This window comes from Sparus aurata, chromosome 7, assembly GCF_900880675.1.
Source record: "Sparus aurata chromosome 7, fSpaAur1.1, whole genome shotgun sequence".
NCBI lineage: Eukaryota > Metazoa > Chordata > Actinopteri > Spariformes > Sparidae > Sparus > Sparus aurata.
Window position 1 is genome coordinate 6,845,012 of NC_044193.1, and position 24,858 is coordinate 6,869,869.

The 24,858-nt window shown below is 44.6% G+C and overlaps 1 protein-coding gene across 2 annotated transcripts in view; it reads right to left on the reverse strand.

Annotated features, from left to right (window-relative positions):
- Positions 1 to 1,009: 1,009 nt before the first annotated feature.
- Positions 1,010 to 24,858, reverse strand: part of tshz2 (teashirt zinc finger homeobox 2) — a 110,176-nt gene continuing 86,327 nt past the window's right edge. For both annotated transcript variants that reach the window (XM_030424106.1, XM_030424105.1), the window contains one exon: positions 1,010 to 4,813. In XM_030424106.1, the coding sequence (XP_030279966.1) occupies positions 1,773 to 4,813 (3,041 nt within the window). In that variant the 3' untranslated portion in view covers positions 1,010 to 1,772. The remainder of the gene's footprint in view (positions 4,814 to 24,858) is intronic.

Genomic DNA, 24,858 nt, shown 5'->3' on the forward strand with positions numbered 1-24,858 from the left:
AAATTGTCATAAATATTGTTTACATTATTTGGGTGGCCTTTAAAGTTGCAGCTAATGTTTGTAAACCTTTACAATTGCATAATAAATGGTTTGTAAACAGTTTGTTACCCATTAAGTAACTATTAACTAATGTTTAATTAACTATGAATTAGTGCTCTCACAAGATTAGATAATAATTTCACGATTTTCGCGGCCAGACGAATTCACGGTTACGATATTATCACGATATCTATTGAAATTTTAAAACAAAAGATGGAGCAAATGTATCTTTTGCTTTGTTTACTGTGAGTTTTGTCTCTTTTTTGGGGCAGGAAAATAACCCTCAAAATACGGTCGGAAGATGGAGAGAGACTCTGTAACCATATCTTTAAAAAAAAAAAGGGTACAGAAAGAACAAATAAATTCAATTACTGGTGAGAAGGCGACCAGATACTCCAAAACAAAGATGCACAAGGCCGAAAAACATCTTCGCTACAGTTTTTACACAATATTATCATATGTTTAATATCAACACAATATCAATATGTCACGGTTATCATGAATATTGTGATACTGCGACACTCCTCCTGTGAGTTAACCATTCATTAATGATGGTTGTTATAAAGTGTTACCTAAAATATGTTTTACTTTGAGAAAGGCTCATTTTAAACCAACGTAAACAATAATGATTCTATTTATTGGAATCGTTAAACTCCATATATGTTGAATTGTGTCCACTATGTTCAGCTGACCTGCTGTGTCTTGGAGAGACTCCTGGTACAAAATTACATCAGTCTTTCTGGGAAACTTCTTCGAAACTCGTTAGGAAAACAACCCAATAATTTAATAAAATGTTAGTAACGGTTGCATAATGTGAAAATATCATTTTGAGCAGAATTTACTGGCGCTTGGTCAGCGAGTTTGACACTGATCGCAACAAACTCAGGCTGCTTACTTCACAGGCAAACATTTCAAGAAAGAAAATATTATTATATTAATAACAATATGAAGAAAAAAGATAAACAAGCTGTTATCAAATGTTAACTCTTTATTTGAATAAGTAAAAAAAGGTGCAGGTATCACAGGTATCATCTGTCTTGCTGTTATCCTTGTTGCATGAAACGCACTGTTTTTTTTTTCTTTTCTTCTAAAATATATTTACATGTGAAATATCCTAATCGTTTTCTTTTTTTTAGTCATGTACAGAATCCGAGTCTAAACTGGTGATTAAACATTTATTAAAGTGCTTTTTTTTTTCTCTCTCTCTCTCTCTCTCTTCTATCGTTGCAACACAAAACATCTTTACGTAGCGATACACTGTACAGGATCCGCATGAGTGGTATCATGTGTCGGGCTACCTGTTTTCAAAACAGCTGCACGGTTTTCTGCAGGTGTACTGTGTCACAGAAGTTGTAAAGTACAATTAGTTCATTATTTTTGTCTTTGAAATACAATTAAAACTTGACATATCATACAAATAAATAGTAGTCATAGCCAGGGCTATTGCATGCAAACATCAGCAATTATGTTTCTTCAAGCAGTAATACATTTCATTACTGGTGATGCATTTGAGCAGGGTGCAAAAAGTATTTCTTAGTGTTTTTCCTTATACAATTTTCTAACCAGTGTGTCTTTGCTGTGCGCCATGAATTCTTTTTTTTAAAATGTCATAATGATGCACACTACACAACGCTAATCGAAACAAAATGGTTGAAAGATCTGACCCGTGTGTTAAAATAAAAAAAGAGGGGGAGAAAAAAAAAAAAAAAAAGTGACAAGAATATGAAAAAAAACTACTCTTTGTCCATCTCCACGTACTGTGAATGGTTGTCGGGGGATTTGCTGTGAGTTTTACTCAAATGGAGTTTGACTGCGTGATTGCTCGCAAATGTCCGACAGCAGAGCTTACATTTGAACTTCGCGTCAGTGTCCTCGTCTGTGACCAGAGCCTCCGTGGCTCTGACGCTGAGGGCCTTCGACAGTTCTGGCTCCTCTACCTTCGTCTGGTGCTCTACCGGCATTTTGCACATGTCTTTGATTTGGAACCCGAGATGGGATTCCAGATGGGAAATGAACGATGCCGGCGACCTAAACTGGGAAGCGCAGTCATTGCAGTAGAAGACCGGGTGGCCCGTGTCCATGTTCTTCAGAAATTTGGTCCCTCCGGTTTTCCGCAGTTGGTATTTTACGTTCGCTAACCAATGGCTTATGGTGGTCATGGACAATCCAGTGAACTTGGAGATGTGCATCCGTTCCTGAGGGCCGAGATCTGAGAGCAAGTATTTCCCCTCAGAGGTCTGGAAGAGGCTGGAGGCGAACTGAGCTTGCAGGATGAGAAGATGGCGAGGATTCCAGTTGGACTGTCTGCCTTTACGCTTGTGGACGGAGTACACCTCGGCGGACACGTCCTCGAAGCGCCTGACGTCCGATTCCAGTTTCATAGTCGGGATCCTCGATGGCATGGAGGGTTTTGGCGTTGTGGCTTTTGGAAGTACTTTAACCATGTCGGCGATGTCGGACAGGGCGTATTTCTGCGGCATCGGGGTGGAGGGTTGTAGTATCGAGGAGCTTTGCTTGCTGTGTTTGGATTTCGTCAGGTCTATTGGCTGGTCATCAGTAACATATAGAAATCTGTTATCAGGCCTGTTTCTCATAGCATTTCCGAGCATTAAAGCCGGTTTCTCGCTGCTTCTGTTAATGTCAGCGAAAATGGACTTGGTGTGAGCAGATAGTTTATCTGCTCTTGAGTTATTGGGCTTATTTGCTTTGCCCAGATGATTGTTCAGAACTGACTGCAGTGCACTAAGAGGGTTTATGCCAAGTATCGCCGCAGTGTCACTGAGAGGCTCTGAAGTGCTGCTGCGTCCATTGCTGGCAGAGGGGCTCGGTGTCTTGCCTCTGTCAGAGAAATCTGGGCTCAACTTCCCTTTGATCGCCTCGCTCCCTTCATTCAAACAGTCTGCATCAAGCTTTGAAGAGGAAGAGGAATCGTCCTGACAATCGCTGTCATCATTCTCCGCCAGATCAAACTTAATATTCTGACTTTCTTTACCATCGCTAATGCCAACCTTTTCTTTTTTGATGTCCACGTTTTGATGCTGTCCCTGGGGAGCGTCAACTCCCGCAGCACCGTGATACAGCTTCCCCTTTGGGGCGATCGGCCTCAGCTTGTGGTTAAACGCCTGCTTCAGCTGAGCAGGGGGAGATGCAGAGAGAGGGGCGCTTTTGATGATGCCGGAGAGCTGATAGGCGGCGTGAATGCTCGGATAGGCACTCCAGCTCGGCGTCCCCGTTTGAGCTTTATTGATGGCAGAGGCCACTGTGTTGGCTAAAGATTTAAGGATGTCCCCTCCTCCTCCTGAGTCCTGTTCAAGATCCTCCTCACGGAGATAAGGGTACTTAAAAGCCCCATTGCCTGGCTTCTGATCCTCACTCTCTTGCTTGTCATCTTTAGCCTCAGTTTCTTCCATTTTGTCTGATGTACCTTCCCCCTGGCTATCCTTCTCACAGCTCCCAGGGGAAGAATTTTTTGGAGACACCTTTTCTCCCTCAGTGTCACTGGCAGCCGGCTCGGCTAAGCCCTGGATCTTCTCTATGGCCAGGGGGTCGAGCGCTAACTGTTTACCCTTTTTAGAAGCAGAGTTTGTGACTTTGATGAAGTGTCCAGTAACCATCATGTGCGTGGTGAGTTGCTGAAGGGTGTCGTGGGAGCTCCCACACTCCATGCATTTAAGAATCTGAGACTTGCACGTCTCAAACTGCCAAGTGTAACTAGCTCCGTTCTGATAGCCGTAACGATTGCTGTTAGCATTTGCAATGGTGGCGGCCCGTTGTGCCTCAGTGTAGCCGGAAACACCAGTCGTAGAGTCAGGGGAACAGGGTCTCACCGTCTCAAAGGCCCGTTTCTTTGCTGGTGGCAACAATTTGGGTGTGAGTACTGGGATTGGCTCTTTTAAAGGCACTTTTTGGTAATGCTTAGTTTTAATCATGTGGACGCTCAAATCCTGGAGTGAGTCAAAAGAGTGGCCGCAGAACATGCACTTCAAAACTTTCTGCGCGTCCTCTTTCCCTTCCATGTCTTGCAAATTTCGTTTCCTAGACTTCGAGGACGAAGCAGAGGAATTGCTCTGTTTGCCATGGTTGTTGTCCTGGTAGTGCCCGCTCTTGTTCATGTGGACCGTCAGCTCCACAAGAGTGTCGTAAGCGGCGCTACAGTCCTTACAGCGAAATCGGCTGGCGCCCGTGAACACCGAGCCGCAGGGTTTGGTGGTTTGTCTGTACAGGTGGACGGAGCTGAAGAGGTTCGGTTTGGATTGAGGCTTTGGGGAGAGCGTCTGCTGCAGGGTCTTAGAGAGGGCGTCCTGGTGCCAGTCAAACTCAGTCTTGGTGCTTCCGTTGGTGCTGTCACAGTTGGCTTTGCTGGTGTTTTTGCCAATTTTCAAGTCCATTCCGATCCCCGTCCAGTAGGAATCGGAGAGAAAGTTTGCATAGGCCGCCCTCATTTTCTCCAAGCTGCCGCACGTCTCCTCTTTGTGTTTGGGCGCGCGACTTTCGTCATCCCGCTTGCTCTCAGGTGGCGGGGAGGTTTTGAAGTCTGAGAGTCTGTCACTGCTGTCGCTAAGGCGTGACTCCAGCTCTGCCTCTTGATTGGAAAGGACACTAATGGGAGAGTTCTGGTTGCTATACGTGTTGGTGCTCTTGTTGTCGAGCTCCCTGTCCTCAGACACTTTGGGGCTGGTCTTCTCGGAGCATTCCTCTTCGGTCTGAGTGTCGTTCTCTCCGTCTTCCTCGGCGACGGCATCCTGAAGAGCGGCGTCTTCATCCGGCATGTACACTAGGAAAGGAAGAGACATGGAAATAAATGACATTAAAAACACAATGTGGGAACAGCAGTTTAGTGAATTTGATCTTTTAATTTCCACGGTGTATTATTTAGACGACACAGATAACGGCACTGAGTATTTTTTTTTGTTTTTTGTGACAAGTCACAGAAGCCATTTAAGACAACATAATGGCGGCTTGTTTGTGCCTTTGGGAGGCTGGAGAGTGTAGCAGGACATAATGTCTTTACTAACAGACTGCTGCTGGTGTAACGGCACCATGTGATTCACGACAGGCCATTGACTTAGTGCTGCGTCCAAGGTTTTTCTGGCCTCAAGTTGAGATGTTTACAACAATCATTGGCCACTGAGTGACAAAAGGAAATTGATTCTTCTGGGGCACGTTAAGTGTTATTGCAAATGACCTATTCCATAGTGATTATGGATGCCTCAAAACTGCAATGAAAATGTATGCCTCCTGTTCTTGATAACACCTCAGCTTTTTCCCTGAAGCCACATGTGAGGAATGGCTGGACACAAACTCGAGACGTTTTAACGTCCCACGTTCCTCCGTCAATAAATAAGGAGGCTCGAGTTAAAAAGGTGAGAAAAGATAACTTCAGAGGACGTTCACCCGTTTAGCCAAAAATAAAAATATGTTGCAAATGCGAATGCAGATGAACGCGCTGATCATGCCGGGTGGGAAAGCTGATTCAATTATCAGCGTTAAAACGAGACAATTTCCCCCCAAAATTACTGGCAATCTGTCACGTCATTATATTTTCCCTGACAGTCTCATAAACAGCAATTACTTCTTTCATTATTCACCTGTTCATTCTCCCAACTCATAGAAGCACAAACATTATTGCTTCAATTAACAGATAATTAAACAACAGTATTTCTAATTGACATATTTCCCATCATCCAATTAGTGGGGAAGCTCTGACTCAGCATACGAGGGGGGCTTTCGCGTGGCTGCGGGGGTCTGCTCGACAAAAAAAATATGAGCGCTGCTGCAGAAGATTAGAGCGTCCTTTCTGACAATCACTATTTCGGATAATTTCAAATCTAGCCACCCGACAGGCTCCAGCGCAACAATATCCCGACCCGCGTTTGCATATCTTTTGACGACATCCTGCAGCAGATGCAGTTTGTCAGTGTTGTCACATATCTGAGATGTTTTCCGCCCTCATAGTCACGCTGGAAAATGTGCATTTTGGGAGCGACGTGGCAGATGTGCTCCGAGTTAAATATGAATGGGACATAACAGCCCTGTCCAGGCACTTATGCATTTCACGTGGTTAATATTTCTTTTCTTGAATAGAGGGCACTCCATGTGGGGATGGCTGAAGCGGAGCACTCAAGGAGTCCCACACTGGGCGGCCCATAGAATGTCTTCCCTTCTTTGCCTTCTGAAAATAAGACTCTTTTTTTTTTTTTTTTTTTTTTTTATCAATATTTCACAAGTGCCTCAAGAGAAACCCTGGAGGTGAATTGCCTGCCAGCTAATGGATGGAGATGGAGATGGGATTCGGACTTTCAAAACAAACATGGAGAATGGGGCCTCGTGAACAAGACCCTGCGCACACACACACACACACACACTCACACCCCGAGAGCCCCGATGTGCTGTGACCTTGATCCACCGCAAGAGGGATGTTTTGATTGGCCAACCGAGATCTGTGATGGCCTCCAAAACACCCTTGATGCTAAGGGAGAGAGTTGTCAAGAGCACAGAGGTATGTTTTATTTATAGTCTTATATATAGTATTCACAGTGAAGGAGAACACCAATGGCTGTGACAAGCTCCCAGTTGATGTCCTCTCCCATCAAAGTCGTCACTAAAACTGATGGACTGGTACGGACGTACACCAAACAGGGGAGATGAGCTTTTTTTTTTCCCAGTCCGGCGGTGGTTTAATAGAAAGTGTACACCCATCACGTTAGAGCCATTTCCTGCATGTTTTACGTAGCCTTAAAATCCACCAACAGATGCAGTAAAACTTCACCTTCCCTTCTTTGTGAGACAAATGTGCTTCGTAAGAAAGAACGGCGAGTACTTGTTTCCTGGAAAACAAGCACTTACACGTCGTGATATCAGATTTAATGTGAATATTTGTGCCTTATCGTGGTATTTGAGGGTTGGAATTGACAGAGATTAACAGCTGCCCTTCCTGCTGTTCTATGCCTTTCTATCAGATGCCCTAAGTAGCAGACATCCAGAGGCACCAATTAACCTTCTGGCAGGGATCACTCCGAGATACCCCGCGCGCCTAACGCTGCTTTCTCACACCATGTGTAACTGTGCTTTGCCAGCTCGCGCTCTCACCACAGCGCCGCTGCCACGCCGAGCTGCATTACTCCCGAATGCAAGATCAGACGCGAGGACAACACAGCGGCGACAGCCAAAAGGTCTTTACATCATGACGAACTAGTTTTTCAGGACGTGCTCCATAAAACATCACTGTTCAAAGTCTGAAGATTTGGTGACTCATTGTGTAAACCAAAAGTGAAGAACAGCCGGCACGTTCTCAGACACTTTTTTTTTTCTTTCTCTTTACAACTTGAAAAGAAAGAGAAAGAAAAAGGAAATGCCTGCTTTGAAAATGTTGTCTGTGAGGCCGAGCGAGGCGACTCCCGGCGTAACTAGCCTTACAAAACAAGAGGCTGGCATGCCTCGCCTGAGATTTAGCATGTCATAAACTGCTGTAAAGCCTCCAATCTGTGTCACTACAAATTTATATCTTCAGACAGAGATATGCAAAGGTCAAAAAACCTGAGGTGTCCATCATAAATCAGGCAGTTGAAGTGTTTATAACCTTTATCCGTTAGAACAGACTCTTGGCATAGCGAGGCCTGGATTTACTGAAGCAGCAGCCTGTTTCTGAGCCAAAAGCTTTTTTCCCTACATCGAGAGAAACCAGCTAACTGCATAGGAAATAGCAGATTACATTTACTGCTACATTCATGGCAGCGCGCTGTCCAAGTGGATTGCTGCTGAAGGCTTACATGACAATATATTTACAACTCAACTTTAAGCATTAGTATCTTCAGAGAGCACGATCCCTTTCTTCTCTCCCCCCCGTGTGAGTGAGTCTATTCAGAACGTGTCAATCACGTTTAGAAATGTGCGCGCCAGATGTAAAAAGGCATTCTGTTTCCAGTGTGAACGTGCCAGCAGAAACTTTTGTAAATTTGAGAACATCAACATTTATCCCTCGGAAGGTCAACATTTCCTTCATTAATCTGACAAGCCACAGAGACTTAGCAGCCCGAGGAGCTTAGCTAATGGACAGCTGCAATACCCAGCGCAGGACTTTGCGAGTATCCGAGGTAACACTATCTTCAGAGGAGATTGGGTAATTCATAGGTGCCAGTGACAGGTCTGCACGTCTGTGCCACTTTCCCCAGCGCTCTCCGGTTGTCTCAAGCTACAGTTTTTGCTGCTCGCAAATCAATATCTCTTTTTACTTCTCATTGATTGCCTAGTGGTGGGACCAACCTAAGCAGGACTGTTATGACATTTCTAGATTTCCCCCTGTCCTTGGAACAATCAATTACACGCGCATGGCAATCAAAACCTCTTTGCAAAATGAACCTGCTCCATGACATTTTCATCTCCCGGATTTATGCCATGTAGAGGGAAAAAAAAAAAAAGAGGAGGAAAAAAAAAAAGAATAAAAAGGAGGCCCTGCTGGAGAGGCAGAGAACACGCTAACAACGCAGGTCAGGATCACTGAACAATCTGCAGGCTGTCTCGGTAACGATCATCTGCTTCTCCTTCCTGTTTTCACTCACATGTAAGCAACGTGCCCAATTAATTGTGTCTGTACATTTAAAAAAACACAAAAAAAAACACTTAGTCACCGCGCTCATCTGCTGTTATAAATAGGTGTGAAATGTCACTCAAAAAGTACTCGGTGTACAAAACATAATTCCAAAGTTGCGGGGCTCTTTTGTGCCTGCGACGTTGGAAACAGGGCGGCGTGTGTTTATGAAAGTCACCGCCGAGTGATTTCTTCTGTGAGCTATCATTAGAACGAGACACACACATGTCACAGGGTTTAATATTTGACAGTGATATCTGACTAACTCGGTGAGCAGTGCGCGTCAAGATCAAACAGATACATTGTCAGACATCCCGATGATAGTCTTGATGACACATCTGAAGTTAAGTCTGAGCCGAATTACATGAGAAATGGCGAGGAGCTAATTCGGAGCCCCGGAGCCATCTGTAAAGATCTGTAAACACCTCTCTCTTCATTGTTCCCTGTCAGGAAACAGTCTCCCCGAGCCCAAGGACACTGCAGAGTAAAGAGAGAACAATCACATCCAGGCTGCTCCCTTTGATGAAATTTATGTGGAGGTTAATTGATATCAGAGAGTAAAACAGTTCTAGACTTGCTTTTTAAACAGGAACGTGTCATTAGTTCCTCTTTGACCCATTGTTTCATTTCACCTCTTTAAAATGACTCCGATGATGAGTTCAAAACCGTGCGGACTCTATATTGCGTCGCATTTTGCATTCAGCAGTTATTAACAGCGTCGTGGTGCACATTCTAGTAACATTAAAAAAGAAAAATCTATAGATTAGCGATGAAAAGTGGTCTTAAAAGCAGCCACGAAGCCCCACAAAGTGGTATTGTTGCAATCTTTCCGAGGCTTTCGGCTGCAAAGCCGAGAGACGGAAACACTCACGTTAATTTTTGTATGCATGACGGAGATGTTACTTAAAGCGCATTACTTACTTCACTAAACACGGGCTATTCATGCAGATAAATGCCTTGCTTTCATACACCCTCAACTTTAATATTTAATGGTCTAATATAATCAAATAAAAACCCGCAGCTCAAAAAAAAAAGACACGGACAACTCGAGGACAGATTGTGAACACAGCAAACGGCACAATGTGTTCAGATGGACCCAGAGCCAGATTAATATGATAGGATCGCAAATATGACACCATATCCTGCCATCTGGCTGTTCATTTGGGCAAAAATGATCACAATAATTATGGCAATTAATCAAAAATGTTTTCACAACCAACATTCTGTTAACTAAAAACACAGAGAACTTTGGAATGCACAATCAACGCGCTAACAAACACAAAAAAATATCCGAGGGCGGTCTGAGCCACACAGCCTGTGAGCCTGTTTAGTTTTGGTTTATGGTTCCATTTTTTATTTATTTATTTATTTTTTTATGTAATGATAGAAAAGTGGGGGATTTTCTAAAAGTCTGTCCGCTCATGTTGCACGGATGCTAATCATTACATTTACTGAGCCACATCAGATTGCCCTGCCTGAAGCTCCAGGAGCCCCCTTCCCCTCCGTGATGTCACCGAGCGACGCTGCTCCTTTTGATGCCTACTAGAAGCTTCTGCTCCGAGACGCATCAGTCGGCCCGCTGCCTAATTGGAAGTGAGCGGTGGGAGAGCATTGCAATCTGCACTCCAGCACCTAAGTCATCACTTTGAACGTGCCACAGCCGCCGCATCACATGCAGTTGCCTGGTGTTGCATCTCACCAAAGGGTCTCCTATCAGCGTCGGCAGGAGAAAAAAAAAATGATACACGCGACGACATTCACTTCCTGTCTCGTAGACCGTTAGCAGAGCAGCAACACAGAGCCAGGTGCATATTTGTCGACTAACATCATTTCATACATGGATGGAACATGTGATTTTAAAGGGCTGCTTCGCCCAAATTGCAAAAGAGGTACATTCAATGGCCACTTTGTTAGGCGCTCGTGTAAAATCTGATGCAACACAACACTCAGCCATAAATTCTACCCGCCGAAAGGTAAAACTGTTAGATTTGATCGACACCGTTAGTGATCTACCTGTATTTATTGTGATTCTAATGTTTCAATGTATCTAAATTCAACCCCAGTGATAGGTTGAACTCACATTTTAACAAAAACTGAATATCATGAATTTGAAAAATGGAGAATTTGTGGCCGATCTGTTGTATTGAATTGAATAATGTTGTATATGTGTATCTAATAAAGTGGCCAGAGAGTTTCTATAGACACGCAGGTTCTGCTGGTTTTATCTGTCCAGGTTCTGAATCACTTTGCTGAGGTGGAAAGTAACTTGAGTGCATTCAGTCTGCAGTACTGCTCTTAAATACAATTTTGAGGTACTTCTACTTTGCTTGAGTATTTCCATTTAACGCTACTTCACACCAACATCACCACCTTTACACTTTATCTGGTAGCTGTAAGTTACTTTTCACATTGAGATGACACATACAACATGTGATCAGTAAACAAAATATGATGCATTGTTATAAGATTAGATTAGACTATGTAGTAGTTTACAAGTAAGCAGCTCAAATTAATTTCAGCTCAACCAACTACAAAATGAAGGCGCCACTTACATGTTAATGCAGCAATAAAAACAACCTGATCGTATGATATCATAACTGACTTATTCTACAGTAAATCTTTTAATTTGGAGTTATTATGGAGTACTTATTGTTACTGTTACAAGAGAGCGACCAAATAGATTTTTGGGTATATTAGGAAGTAAAAAAATTCTAATATTGACATATGTGTTGCAATAATCCCTCACACAACACTTTGGACAAAGATATGTGACTGAGGCCGGATCTTTTACAGCTTATTGTCTAAAATGATATCAGTGCACTGAAACTGTTAACTTCACTGGGACTTTAATAATCATAAATTACCAAAATAATGTTGATGAAGGTTCTCAGTCGTCCGGGTCATGTTAATTCAAATGCTGTATTGTGGGCAACCGAAACAAGTCCAGTCTTACTTTATATCGGCACCTATCAGACAGCCTGCAGTATACGTCGATCACGATATATCTGTGGTGGGCCAGTATCACAGATATATCAGTCAGGCTCTATCTGCTACTTTTTACTGACAGTAAGTAAGTGGTGTGAATTCTTCTTTCACCACTGCAAATCTGGGAGCACCAAACAAAATTCCATTCTGTTGAGGAGGCAGCAGATATCTCCAAACCAGGGTAGATAAATCCTATCTGCATGGCTGGACAGCACTACGGGCGAGTGAGAAAATGTGTGTTTTCTTTTGTTTGTGATTTGGGTGAAAAACTCCTTGAGATTACAGCCCGTCGAATGAGCTGCATGTGCCGTTTTTTTTTGTCTGAGCAGTTGAACATAATACTGTACGCAGCGTGACTGTCTCCTATTTGTCCTCTTCTGCTAACAAGGAAAGGTAAATATAAACAATTTGGTGCGCGTGCGGGGTAACGTTACAACTGAAGAGGCTTAAAAGCCTCGGTGTATATTTGTCAGATTATAGATGATCTTTTTTTTCCTGCCCCGACTGATACAAAGTTCCAGTCGGCGGAGCAGAAGCAGGGACGGCTTCGGCTCCAGTGTATTTTCCACTAGCGGGAGGGGAGCAGCCTCGCGTCGCTCTGTCACCCGGTTTCTGAAGAGCCCGTGACACGGCTCTCCAGGAGCGACATGATGAGGTCTGATGGTTCCTTTCTGCAGAATAGCAGTTTACCCCTCATTCACCCTTATCAGAGAGTGAACCCATCATCTTACGGCGTGCCACTCAAACCGCCGCGCATATTGGAGCTGACCAGTCGAGCAAACAGGGCGGTACTAATAAAAGACCATCTTGCTTTGGTTCAAATTTCCCTGATTGAATGTCAGTCAGGAATGTTTGCGTGGCAGCAAGGGAGGAAAGTGGGCCATCGTTTAAAGGACCACTGCCTCGCACACATAAGGCCTTTGTTCTAGTTTTATGAGACACTGAGTGAAAGGTATGATGGCCAGCGCTCGCCTTTACGTGCCGTTTGTTTTCTCATGCTCCACGAGCCCGGCTAAATAAAGGGCTTTTCGATTCAATTCCGATCCAGTCATCGTTGGGTGTTTGGTAAACGTGCGCTTCGTTGTACGATTCTTGTTTTTATTTAGCATTTTCAGCTGCGATAATTATCTTTTAATATCAAATTTGGACGTTTATTTTGTCGTGACCTCGCGTGTTGTTTCATGATTTAATATTTAAGTATCACAAAAAGCAGCTGGCGGCGAGTCTCTCCTTCTCCTTCTCCTTCTCCTTCTCTGTTGTTCCATTTAGTCTTCCCCTGAGATCAGCAGACGTATATACAGTCCATACAGTCCATACAGTCCCCGCATCATAAACTTTGCATGAACCCTAAACACTGGCCCTCCCAAACAACAACAGCCCTCCATCAAGGTCAGGCCTTGATGAATCTGATAGTGCAGCTGGAAGAGACTGTGTGTATTCTATTAAAACAATCTGCATTTCACTAAGTCTTCCCGCCCGCTCTGTCCCTGTATGGATCTTTCATTAGGTTCTGGATGGGCTCCAGCCAAAGCTTTCCTTGTACAAGCAGTTTTATGCAGTTTTCAGCAAAGGGAGGCATTTTTTCACATTCCAAGTTCATTAATAGTAGATTGCCACTTTTTCCCTTCATTAAATACAATGAGGCTACAGAGTGAATTTGCAGCTGAAGCGTGGTACTGTCAGTTTTCTAGTGGGACCAAAGGCTGCTTCATGGCAAGCATAAAGGGGGAGAAGCGAGCCCGCCAAACCTGGAGCTCTGTGGGACAAGACGAGCAACAGCACGAGAGGCAGAGACGGCTTCAAAAACAGCCCCTGCTCCCTCCCATTCACATTCATTTTAATGGCAAATTTGTTGTCAAGTGTCCTCCACAAAATGATTAGGGCCCGCTGTTTTCTGAAAAGTGCAAACTTCTAGATTTGCCTGGTGCGCATTGTCACTTTGACAGCCCATTCTGAGAACAATGGCTGCCCAAATAGTGAAATGTGTTGGCACCCAATAGTTGAAAGTTTCCCCTCAAAACAGGCTTTCTGCTGTTTGTGGGTATTCTGCTGTGTTGATATCTCGATGTTGATTAGAATGAAAAAGGAAGCCAGTGAATTGGGCTCCCCAGAGCAGGCACATCAACCATTGTAAGAGATTGACAGTCACTCCATTGAGCCAATTATTTCTGTTCATAAGACCTGTTTCTATAAAAACTGTTTAAAGACTACAGTCATTGTTCGAGTGTCTGAATTAAACTACTGGTAGAATTTACAGAAACACCAGCAGCATTTAACGGCAGCACTGCCCACTTAGCGCCGCTTTTACTACATGGAATAATTACAGACGTAATATTGTTTCCACTGACTGTTAACGTTGAATAATTCTCCGAATTAACGCATTAAAAGAAACAACGTGAACGCACTCAAACCTGCACTTTTTATCTTTCGTGTTCATTTTTTTGGCTGGTGGGGGGGGGCAAATTATCCTCGCATCAACCGACAATAAAAAGATAGATCATAAAAAATCAGATGCTGCTCCCGCTTCGTGTGGGATATATGTTCGTTAATACCGCACCGCAAACACATCAAAGTTGTTCAAATATTTCCACTGGAAAAGTCAGCGCAACAAAAATATTTTCTCTCTGCTGTATCCTCATTTAGCCTACGAGTCAGCGGCGTGACATTTGTAAGGTGTTCAGCTGTAATGGAGGAGGAGTAGGTGCCGACTGCAAGACGAGCGCAGAGCCTTTTTATTCATTGCATGGGAGAAAGTGGTTAATTTATTGAAAAGAAGGTAGGCGGACGAGGCAGCGGAACGGAACTGATACCCTGCGTGGCTGTAGGTTGTGCACCGAGGGGGAGGAGAGAGGGGTGGGAGAGGAGGGTTGGTGGGGTGGTGGTGGTGGTGGTGGGGGGGGGGGGTGGAGAAAAGAAAAAAAAAAAAAAGGGAGGTTGAGGGAGGCGGAGACCAGAGCGACAGAGGAACGGTTAATGGAAATGAGTGACAGGCTTTCAGAATGATTTACAACGGGTGGCGCTGCGGCAGAGCCAGCGCTTGATGGATGATCCTGAAAGACGGAGACGAACCATAAATCATGTCTTTGAATCATTGACAGAGATAAAGGAGGGGGAGAAAAAGCAATGGCATTGACGTTCATTCTTCCAATAATGTACATTGACGAGTTACACTACGGAGCCTTAATTAAAAAGTGAACACGGGTCTTCTCCCTCTCTCAACTCCCCCCCCCCCCCCCCCACACACACACCCAACCGCCCTCCTCCTCCTCTTCCTCCTCCTCCTCCTCCTCCTCCTCCTCCCCCCGCCGGCTCCTCCATCCCTCTCTTCTCTATTGCGATATCAATGGTAATTAAAGATGCAGTATCCGCGGCCCCTGTCCCACAGCCACTTCCTCCAAGCTTCCCACAGCAGCCGGATTAGATAAGTGCTCTGCTAAAAGATAATGTCACCCCTCAACAATATCAATGTGGGTCTGGCCCATTTGTTTCTACATCTGTAAACACACACACATAAACTGAGTTGAGCGGCAGGCGGGGGGGGGAGAGAGAGAAAAACAGAGAGAGAGAGAAAGAGAGAGAGGGAGGCTGGCTTTATTTCTTTTAAGGGAAAAAACAAATAGGAGCTGTGGGGCTGCGCGCACACCAACGGACAAAAAAAACCCCAAACCGTCTCCAGTTACCGAGGTTACCGTGTGAGTTTTAACCTATAAAGCAGAATTAAATATTAAGCACGAGAGGATTTTTTTTTTTTCTCCCCTCGCTTGTCTGAATAATAAAAAAACAAAACAAAAGACACCAAACATGCCAGCGAATTATTCTTCCCACCTAAATATATATATATATAAAAAAAAAAAAAAAATTGTGTTGTTCCGTCTTGAGTGCAGATGGCACTTTGATAAACAGGAGGAGCCCTGTAGGAGCAGAGAGCCCTGAATGAGTGGCATTCCACATCAGCTGAGCTCCCTTAAAGTGCACACAATAGAGCAATGAGGTGAAAGTAATCCTAAACATCTGTCTTATGTGTCCTACACGCACAGGCTGTTTGTTCAAGTTCTAGGAAAGACATTAGCAAAGAGGGGAGAGGGGGAGAGAGAGAGAGAGAGAGAGAGAGAGAGGAGGATATATCAATTCATGCACTAGTTCTCCAAAGGGATTAAGCAGGGGCCTCTGTTGTCTGTCCTCTCGCTGCTCTGCTGGCAAACAAAATGGAGAAGACTGCCCTACTAACGCAAATACCCTCTTTCATGACATACTGTAGCGAGCATGTGTTTAAATGAATACTTAAAAAAAAAACTGCAGCACAGTGCGCGTCGCCCGTGATTGTTGTTAATTATTCAAACTTTAGGTTTTTTCCATAACCCAGTTTGCGAGGCCGCTATAGGAATCACAGCGCGACGTAAAAACAAAACAAAACAAAACAAAAAAACTGCGTATGATAAAGAATTCTCTTCGCAAGTGTTTCTCGATTGGCTGGTGGAAAAAAAAACGCAGCCGGGCCCCGGCGCACCGTCCTGTTTGACGGCCGTGTCGGGAGACCGGGGGCAGTCGGTCGGTCAGCCCGCAGCGTATGGGGATATTCACCGTCAGAAAACTGAAAAGACACACAAAGCTGTCCCTCTCCCCGCTGTGAGAAGACATTTTGGCAAGCTAAAATGGAAATGAATACACAATGGTCATCTTGCATTGAAAAGCTATGGCAATAATATTGGTCAGGCATGAGGCTGCCCTGCCCAGTGTGTGTATGTGAGTGTGTGTGAGTGTGTGTGTGTGTGTGTGTGCTTGTTTATGAATGATTCATGCTGCAACACACACACACAAAAAAAAGCAGCTCACACTCGGGGGCTTCACGCGATTTGAGGATCGTTTTCATTTGAAGACTTGAAGTTGTTAATATCATGTTTGATCGCATCCTTGCATCAAAACACAGTTTGATGGACAAGGGAAATAATTACTTGTCATTCACGTGTCTGAGGTTCCTCTGCTCTCCTCTTTTGTTGCTGTTAAACATGTTCCTCTGTTAAACACTTTCTCCTCGCCAAACTCCAAAACACTCTCCGAGTCAACTTTCAAGTCGCACTTTGGAATGAAGAAGAAGAAGAAAAAGGGAAAAAAAAAAAAGAAACAGTTTTATTTGATTCAGAAAGGAGAGAAAAAAAAAAAAAAGAAAATCCGTAGCGGTGAAAGCGACCGTTCAGCTGAATGAATCAAAGGGTTTGAGTGTAATGAACTTCTCGGAGTGTCTGTCATTAGCGGACAATAGCTCTCGTTGATCTTAAATGGTCTTAAAAGATGATCCATACAGTAATGAAGCCAGCTCTGCTGCTGGCCCGACGCCCAAAACAGGACATAATCAAAGTCACGGGGGATACACTGGAGCTACTGTTACCACACAACATCCCTCCACTTGCCCCTTTGTTTCCTCTTTTATTAAATTAAAAGCAAGGGAAATCTGTTTGTGGTTACACTGTAGATTCTGAATGCTAAATATTCAAATTCATAGCATGTGTTTCGGGGGGGGGGGGGCCGTCAGCTGGGCCCCAGAGCAGCAGGACGGCTCGCAACCAACTGGGTCTTTTGGAAAAAGCAGCATGTAGTGTCCAAGGCCCACCCTCCTCCTGACTCTTCAGCCTGGACCACCCTGCTCGCTGTGTTATGCTACATGACAGGACGATGCTGCTCAGTCCTTGGACCCATCGCATTGTTTTTCTTGGACCATGGTGAAAGCAAATAGCAGCTAAAGGGCCCCGGCGCTCGCAGTAAAAACCAAAAACCCGTGCAGTCATTCATCAAAGTCCAGACAACTCGCTACACCCCCACCACCAGCTACCAACCCCCCCTTAAGGCATGGCCATCTCTCTCCCCCCCCCCCCCACACACACTCTGGGTTTTAACTAGGACTCCAAATAATTCCAGAAATGACAAATGATACTTATATCTCTGGCCTGTGCCGAATCAATAAGCATGCAGAACAACTATCCATCTTGAGAGGTATCGACAGACGCGGCTCGACATCGGCGGAGAAGCACTTGGTGGCTTTATTCAGGATTGGGATGGGAGGGGAGCGGGAGAAACAGTGCGCTCACTTTTAAATTACAATAAACCACCCAACACTGTCAACAATCAAAAAGGCTTTAGAGGAGCTGCAGCATCCGGAGATATTTTCTTAATAAACAAACGCAAAGAGGGCGGACACATCCTGCCGACTGACCATTTATGAAAATATGCACCGCATCGTGAACTGAGACGGGGGTTATTTTGACAGTAGCACCTGCACATGTTTACATGGCAGTTGTGTGCTGGGTATGAGCTGATGGGTGGCGATATGGCCCCTCTCTGGTCCCCCGGCTGGATCGGAGCAGCTGACAGATAGCACTTCAGAGCAGCTTTAGCTGCAGCTCCCCTTGAGGGGCTGTGATTGATGACTCGCACTGCCACCTAGATCCATTTTCTCCTCCAATCTGACTCCTCACAGGTAGAGTGGAGTCCTGCACCCCCTCCTCCATCCCCCCCCCACCACCACCACCACCACCACCTCCCCTCTCTCATCTTCCTTCAAATTCAAGTGGACTCATTTACGCAAAGCAGTTTACCAACAGAGCGCCTTCAAAAAAAAAATCCACTCTGAGCAAATTAAAAACAGAATCGCACGGAGAGAATAATCTGAACTAAACGCCTCGCAAAGCCATTTCGATCCTGAACATTAGCGATCGGAAAAGTTAAGGAAAAAAAAAAAAAACAAAAAAAAAAACTGTGAGATGTTTTGCAGGCATCATGTCATTAGCAGGGAATATGTTAAGACCCAGGACCCCTGCAGGTCTGAAGGCATTTAAGAACAGTTAGCTTAGCCATCTGGTAGACAATTACACAGGAACAAACACACCGCCTCAGCAAATAAAGCTTGGCTCATCAATCACCAGAATGGCCAGAAGTTGGCCTGTTATTCCCTCTGATTTAATAACCCGATGAACTGCAGCGCTATCCACCACAAGTCTTCCTGTGGATCAACATCCCAACATTCACCAGCAGCGTTATGAGAGAAGCTCAAAGTGTGAATAACACACAGTGGCAAATTGCTTTTTTAATTCAACATTTACGATACATTTAATCAACTGTAGATGTTATAAACTATCTCAGTGCTTAACCAAAGAACAAAAGGAAAAAAAAGAAGAAGAAGAAGTTGATTATGTCTTTAAAATGACACTGTAATTTGTACCAGGCTGCCAATATAAACGGAAGCGAAAAAGAAAGTGCAAGGTTAAAAGTAAAAACATTCAAAACATTCACTTTCCAGTTTTGAGTAGTTTACTTAATTAACATTTGCCCCACGCTTTTAATTGCAATCACACGTCCCCATGGGACCTGAATGTGGATTGTCTGGTAATTGCAGATGTTGATATGAGATGGTGACACAATGTCAAGTCTATTTCTGAAAATTACAGAACAAAAAGGAGGATGATCAGGAACGCACAGCCGCCGTGTGAACCACTAAACGAGGGGATTTTTTAATAAACGTTACACGTTACAGTGAGGAAGTGGCACTGTGCCTTCACAGGCAGGGGAATGAAACAGATCCCTGCGCATAAAATGGCTTAGACGCAGCCCAAATTTCACCTGGATGGAGGTCAGTCTTTGTCAGTTTCACCGGGGTGTTCTCTGAGCCAAGAACATATTCATCTGTGTTTCTGGGTTGTGGCCTGCGTGGCCTATGTGGAAGAAAAGAAGTAGGCCACCGCTGCGGTCTCCGATTCTCCTCTGTACACGCGTCACCTGCCAGCTCATGTGGCCCAGCTGAGATGTGAACAGGTCTGGCAAGAACCAAATGTTTTCATTTACCTCAGGGGCATCTACACTCTTCTTTAGCAGGCGGTGGCAGGCTAACATGTCAAGATACTGGCCCGGGACTCTGGGCCTCTGGGAGAGGTCACGCACTCGGAGCTTAGGTTCAGAAAACATCAAGATATAACTCACTGCAAGAGGGGAAGGCAGGCCAGGCCTCTGCGTGGCAAACTGCTGCAGCCTCATAGCTAAATATTACCAGGTAGCATCAACATCGCATGTGTTATTAATGCAGCCGTGCAGACAGACCAGAGGTAGCTCTGGATCAGTCTGTTTCATAGCAGATTCCGACACCTTGAAACCCGAAAATGTGCTTCATTACACCTTTACGCTCGGATCTGAAGTGTGTTCACATTGTTTGATGGATCCACATTCGACTGGGCAGCAGGGGGTGGCGCTGCTTCTTAGGCTAACCTCAACACGTCTATTTCTAGCTGAGGACTTGCTGACAGCACATTTAACTTTGTGATCTGCACATGAGAGACAGCTAACAGTTGCTGACAGCTGAAACACGCCGAGCCCCCATTTCCCTATACGGTACCTTATTGACTGTTTGCATTTGATGAGGACTTCAACCAACTTTCAGATGACAAAACCAGAAAAAAGTCTGGTAGGTGGGTACAAAAAAAGATATCATGAAGGGAACGGTTGGTTTCCAGCCAGCTCATGGAAACCAGTGGTGTCTTTGGGGAGGTTCTGGGAGGGGTGAGGGTGGGGGGGGAGGGGGCAGCGGCTGTCTATAGAAGCCTGATTTATGATCTACTCAGTTTTGCATGTGTGTTCACAGGTTTCTGGGAGTTACACTCAATTAGAGCAGCAGGGGTTAGGAGTATGTTTTTTTGTGAGGATAAGTTAAAGCTCGACACGTTTATTTCTGCCAGTGCAGCTGAGGAGCCGGTGACAGCCTATCAAAAGTCGTTTTCTTTGATCACCCGACTCAAAGTGTGGGAAATAGTAACCGTCCCTGACAAGTGAAAGGGAAAAAAAAAATCCAAAGGAACACAAAATGTTTATAAAGCGCAATCTTAAATACCAGTCAACACAAACCGAGAGCAGAAAATAACCGTGTGGTGAAGATGAAAATGTCATCACTTAGCAGGACAACAAGAAGCTGACAAATGCAGTGCTAATCAAATTTGTAAATTCAAATTAGCTTAAATATAATTCTTGCAAAGCATGACCAGGGAGCTCGAGTGAAACCAAAGACTGAGGAGCGACTTAATGGATTCAGCAGGACAAAATCCCCAATTACAAGTTAAATGCCATGTCCCTTCACAATTTATATAAAACTACTAAATCTTATTTTTTTTTGAGACGTTTAATGATTGAGCCAGCCAGCGAAACAGGGAGAGCAAAGTACCAGCGCGAGGAGTTACTCATATCCCTGTTGAAAAACTCCTCCGTTTAATGATTCACCACTAAGGAGAGTCCACACACTTCCAGAAGAATTCAAATCCCTTTTCCCACAGCCTCTTTCAGTCCGTATGATAAATGACACCCGTCATTCCGTCGTTGCCAAACAGCACAGAGGGGAATTGTACTGATATATGATTCACAAGAACAGGAAATAAACTCTGCCTTTCTCTGTAGCTCTCCCTCTTGCCAAGTAGGACGGACCTGGACAGTGTCAAGGCTCTCATGGTGGAGGCAGTGGGAAGGCTGACGGCACTGAAACCCAAAAAGGGAATAGACAGTGGGTTTCCAAAATGAACTCTCCCCTCTCTCTCTCTCTCCCCCCTCTCGCTCGCTCTCTCGCTCTCGGAGCTTCTGGTGACTGATGAAAGGCGAAAAGAGCCACCGCATTAAAATAACAGCGGCATCTATGGGAACGAGCTTAGGAGGATCAAAAAAATTAAACAGAGGGCACGCTAAAGTCTGCAATTATCAAACAGGGGAGGAAAAAAAAAAATATAGAATGAGCAACCTCCTTCTGCCCCCAATTACAATGCAGCAAGTGAGGCTAATTACTGCGCCTTGATTATTTCAGATTCTGAGTGAGCGAGAATGACAAAGACTTATAGAGACGGGGTGCAAGTTCAGATAAGGCTCGCTCACACGGACTGAACGTATAGAAACCGACGCATGGAATACTGTTTGAATTGGAAAAAAAAAAAGAAAAGACGTTTGCATTAGAAACACCTCATCCGACGCTCTCTGTTGCCTGTTCTGTTAATAGCCGCTGACGCAGTCGCGCTAAGTTGGTGTTCTTGTATCAGAAAGACAGACGGAGAGGCACATCCTGCTGCTGTGCGGCTGCTCGCCTTCAGGCTAGTCCCTTCAGGCCAACGCTCAGCGGTAGGCCTCCCACTTGGGCTCAGAGCGCAGGGATGTGCCCAGGGCCAGGACCAGCAGCACTCAATCACCCAGACAGCGACATCCTTTCGCCATCACCATCAGAGAGGCCCCTTTGGGGTGGTGTGAGGGTGGTGGTGGTGGGTGGGGGGGGGGGGGGGGGGGGGGGTTGCTGGGGGAGATATTTATGAGCGGAGCGTTCACACACACGCCCATGCGGCTGCGATTCCGCTGATATACTGTCGGCTGGACTGTGGGATGGAGCCATATAGTTCATCTCCTCCTCATTTTTAGCCCCTAACCAGACCCCTGTAAGTGCTCCTCTGAGCTTTACAGGTTGGGTCTGATGCAGGAAGCAGACAGCGAACGCTGCACCGCATTTTAAATCGTGTACCCCAAATGTGAACGCGGATCTATAGACTTAAATAAAAAAAAAAGGAGGGTTATTGGATCTCATCATCAGCGACTGCTTTGTTTGGAAATGTGAGCCAAATGACCAGAAACAAGTTGCATCGGGGAGAGGAAGAAAAATGAGGATGCACAAGCTGCAGCAGTTTTAGGATTATGCGTTACAAAAGACACTTTGAGTCAAGCCCGACATGACGAGCGGCATATGTTTACCTAAGAGGTGTATTTTAATGCCTCTTTACCTTTGATTTCGGAGCAGAATAATTACAGAGGAAGCCATGTAAAACCCCGTGGCAGATTAGGGAAGTGAGTTGGAAATGGGTTCAAATTGTCGTTCTGAAGTAAAGAGGCTACTTTGCACCACAAGGGGTTTCTTTCCTCAGGCAGGCCAGGGGATTAAAAGAAGCCATAAAAGGTCTCTGTAATGGCATCAGTAATGTCTTGCTGCCATTAAAAAACGGTGGGAAAAACATCTGCTTTGCATTTTTCACTCCCCTGCTACTCATTTGTCTTTCAAACTATTTTAGAGAGTGCCTTGGTTTCAGTGCGCTCAGTTTTTTTTTCAGGATAAGGTTATTTCACAGACTTCATACGATGAACGTTTGCCTCACATCAGGATTGTATCTGCGAAATACCACAACGAGGACTAACTCCGTGTGGTCAGATATTGTGAAACAGTTTGTAAACTTGTTGGGACTATTTGTTATCTTGAGTAAAATTGCAGTTTGACCCGTGAACTGTAAATCTGCATCCGAAACCTGCAGCATGTCACAAATTCCTTTGCGGTGATGTGTTTATTTTCTCTCTCTTTTGCCAAATAATTTCAGTATTCACACCCAGATCGCAAAATATACGAGCCCCTCCTCGACTGAGCTCCTTGATTGCTTTATGGCTTGCCCCCCTAAGCATTAGAGGTGCGCTGTCCTTCCACCGGGCTGCTGGGAAGCTGAGGCCCTGCAGTAATCTTTTATCTGCTAACCCTTTAATAAACCATAGCCTGCTTCATTAGCTTCCCCTCACCGAGTGATTGATCGGTGCCAGTCACAGAAAAACCCCGTCCTCGCTCTGTCTACCTCTCCGCAACCAAAACTAAATAAGGCACTTTTTTTGTCAGCCAGCTACCACCCATCACACTATTAAAGGAGAGTATTCAGCGTGAGCCAAAGAGGGAGTGGCATCAGCCGTGGATGGCAATGCAACAGTGTTCCTTTTGTTCAAAAAGGCTGGGTCAAAATCAATTTATAGGATGCACTATACTGGGCTCGGTTTATTAGATTCTTATGGGTTCAGATTGAGTCTCGACACATGAAAGGAAAGAGAAGGGAGGGGGAAAAAAAAAAAAAGAGAGATTCAGAGACATTTCAACAATGAGCCGTTCACGCAAAATACATTAAGAATGCAGCCCTGACTGAGAAAAATTAGGCGGGATTAAAGGTGCAGCTTATGGACTGGATGACTCATTATTTTGCTTATTGCTTAACAAGTCTCCCATTATTATCAAATCGCACTCACTGTGATTCAATCCCGCTCGTTTTTGGAGCCGTGGATATAGATGGAAAATCAAGGAAAATCAGATCGAGTGGACCGAAAAAAGTTTTGATAATGTCCTTAAATTACACGTCGGACGAGCGATTATAGTATTTAAGAAGTAAAAACAGTAATGAGACACCTTTGTAGCAACACGGGGAAAACTGCGCGCGAATAATAATTCAGAGGAAATTACCCGACTGATGAGAAAAAAAACGCACCATAAATGCTTATTAAGATACTCGGAGTACGACATCCATTTGCGAGGGGGACAAACAACGAGGCCGAGTTAAGACGCTAAACATAATGTAAAACCAACGGGGAAGAAGAAACATCCGAGATTACGATAAGAGTGGATAATACGGTATTACTGTAATAATGAAATATCATTTCCCCGTCCTCCATTAGCAGCTGCACTCTTTTCTCTTTAGTAATACCTACAGTGTGTGTGCTTGTGTGATCCCTCACCGCTCTACAGCGCAGGAATAGAGAGATACAGAGGGGGGGAGAGGTGCTTGATGCTGCTCAGCTGCAGTGATAAAGTCAGTAATATCACTATCTCGCCCTCCTCTCCCAAGAATTGCTATAAACCTATTTCGAAAATTGCACCCATATATTCAGCGAAGACAGTTAGCTCATCCCGGCGACAGTGCAAACTTTTAGGCTGAATTATGTCAGTGTCATTCAGAGGGGTTTATCAAAGAGGGTCAATAACTCACAGACCCAAATCTGAGATAGGCCCGGCTACCAGCGCCTCTTTCTCTTTCTCTCTCTCGCTCTCTCCCCTCTCTCTACTACAGGCAGCTGGTGTGCTGCCACGGAACAGCCTGCTGCTATTGCTCAGGACACAAGATGGTGCCCAGTCACACTACTACATGGCAACACCGTGGAAGCTGCGCAACTCCAGTACAAGCAGGCACAGGAACACGTTGTGAAAATACCGGATGAGTCACCGAAAAAAAAAACACACCGTCCTAAGAGTCAAAAACTAACTTTGACAGTCCGGGGCTGATTCTCCCCATCAATCATTAATCTGCTGATGGTGTTTCTCAAACTTACTGATTGATCTTTTTGTCAATAAAATGTCAGGAAAGACAGAAGAATGCCCATCAAAATCTCCCCGAGTTAATATATTCAAAAGTGTGGTTTTATCCAGTTTTTATGCAAACTGTCTTGGAGAATGG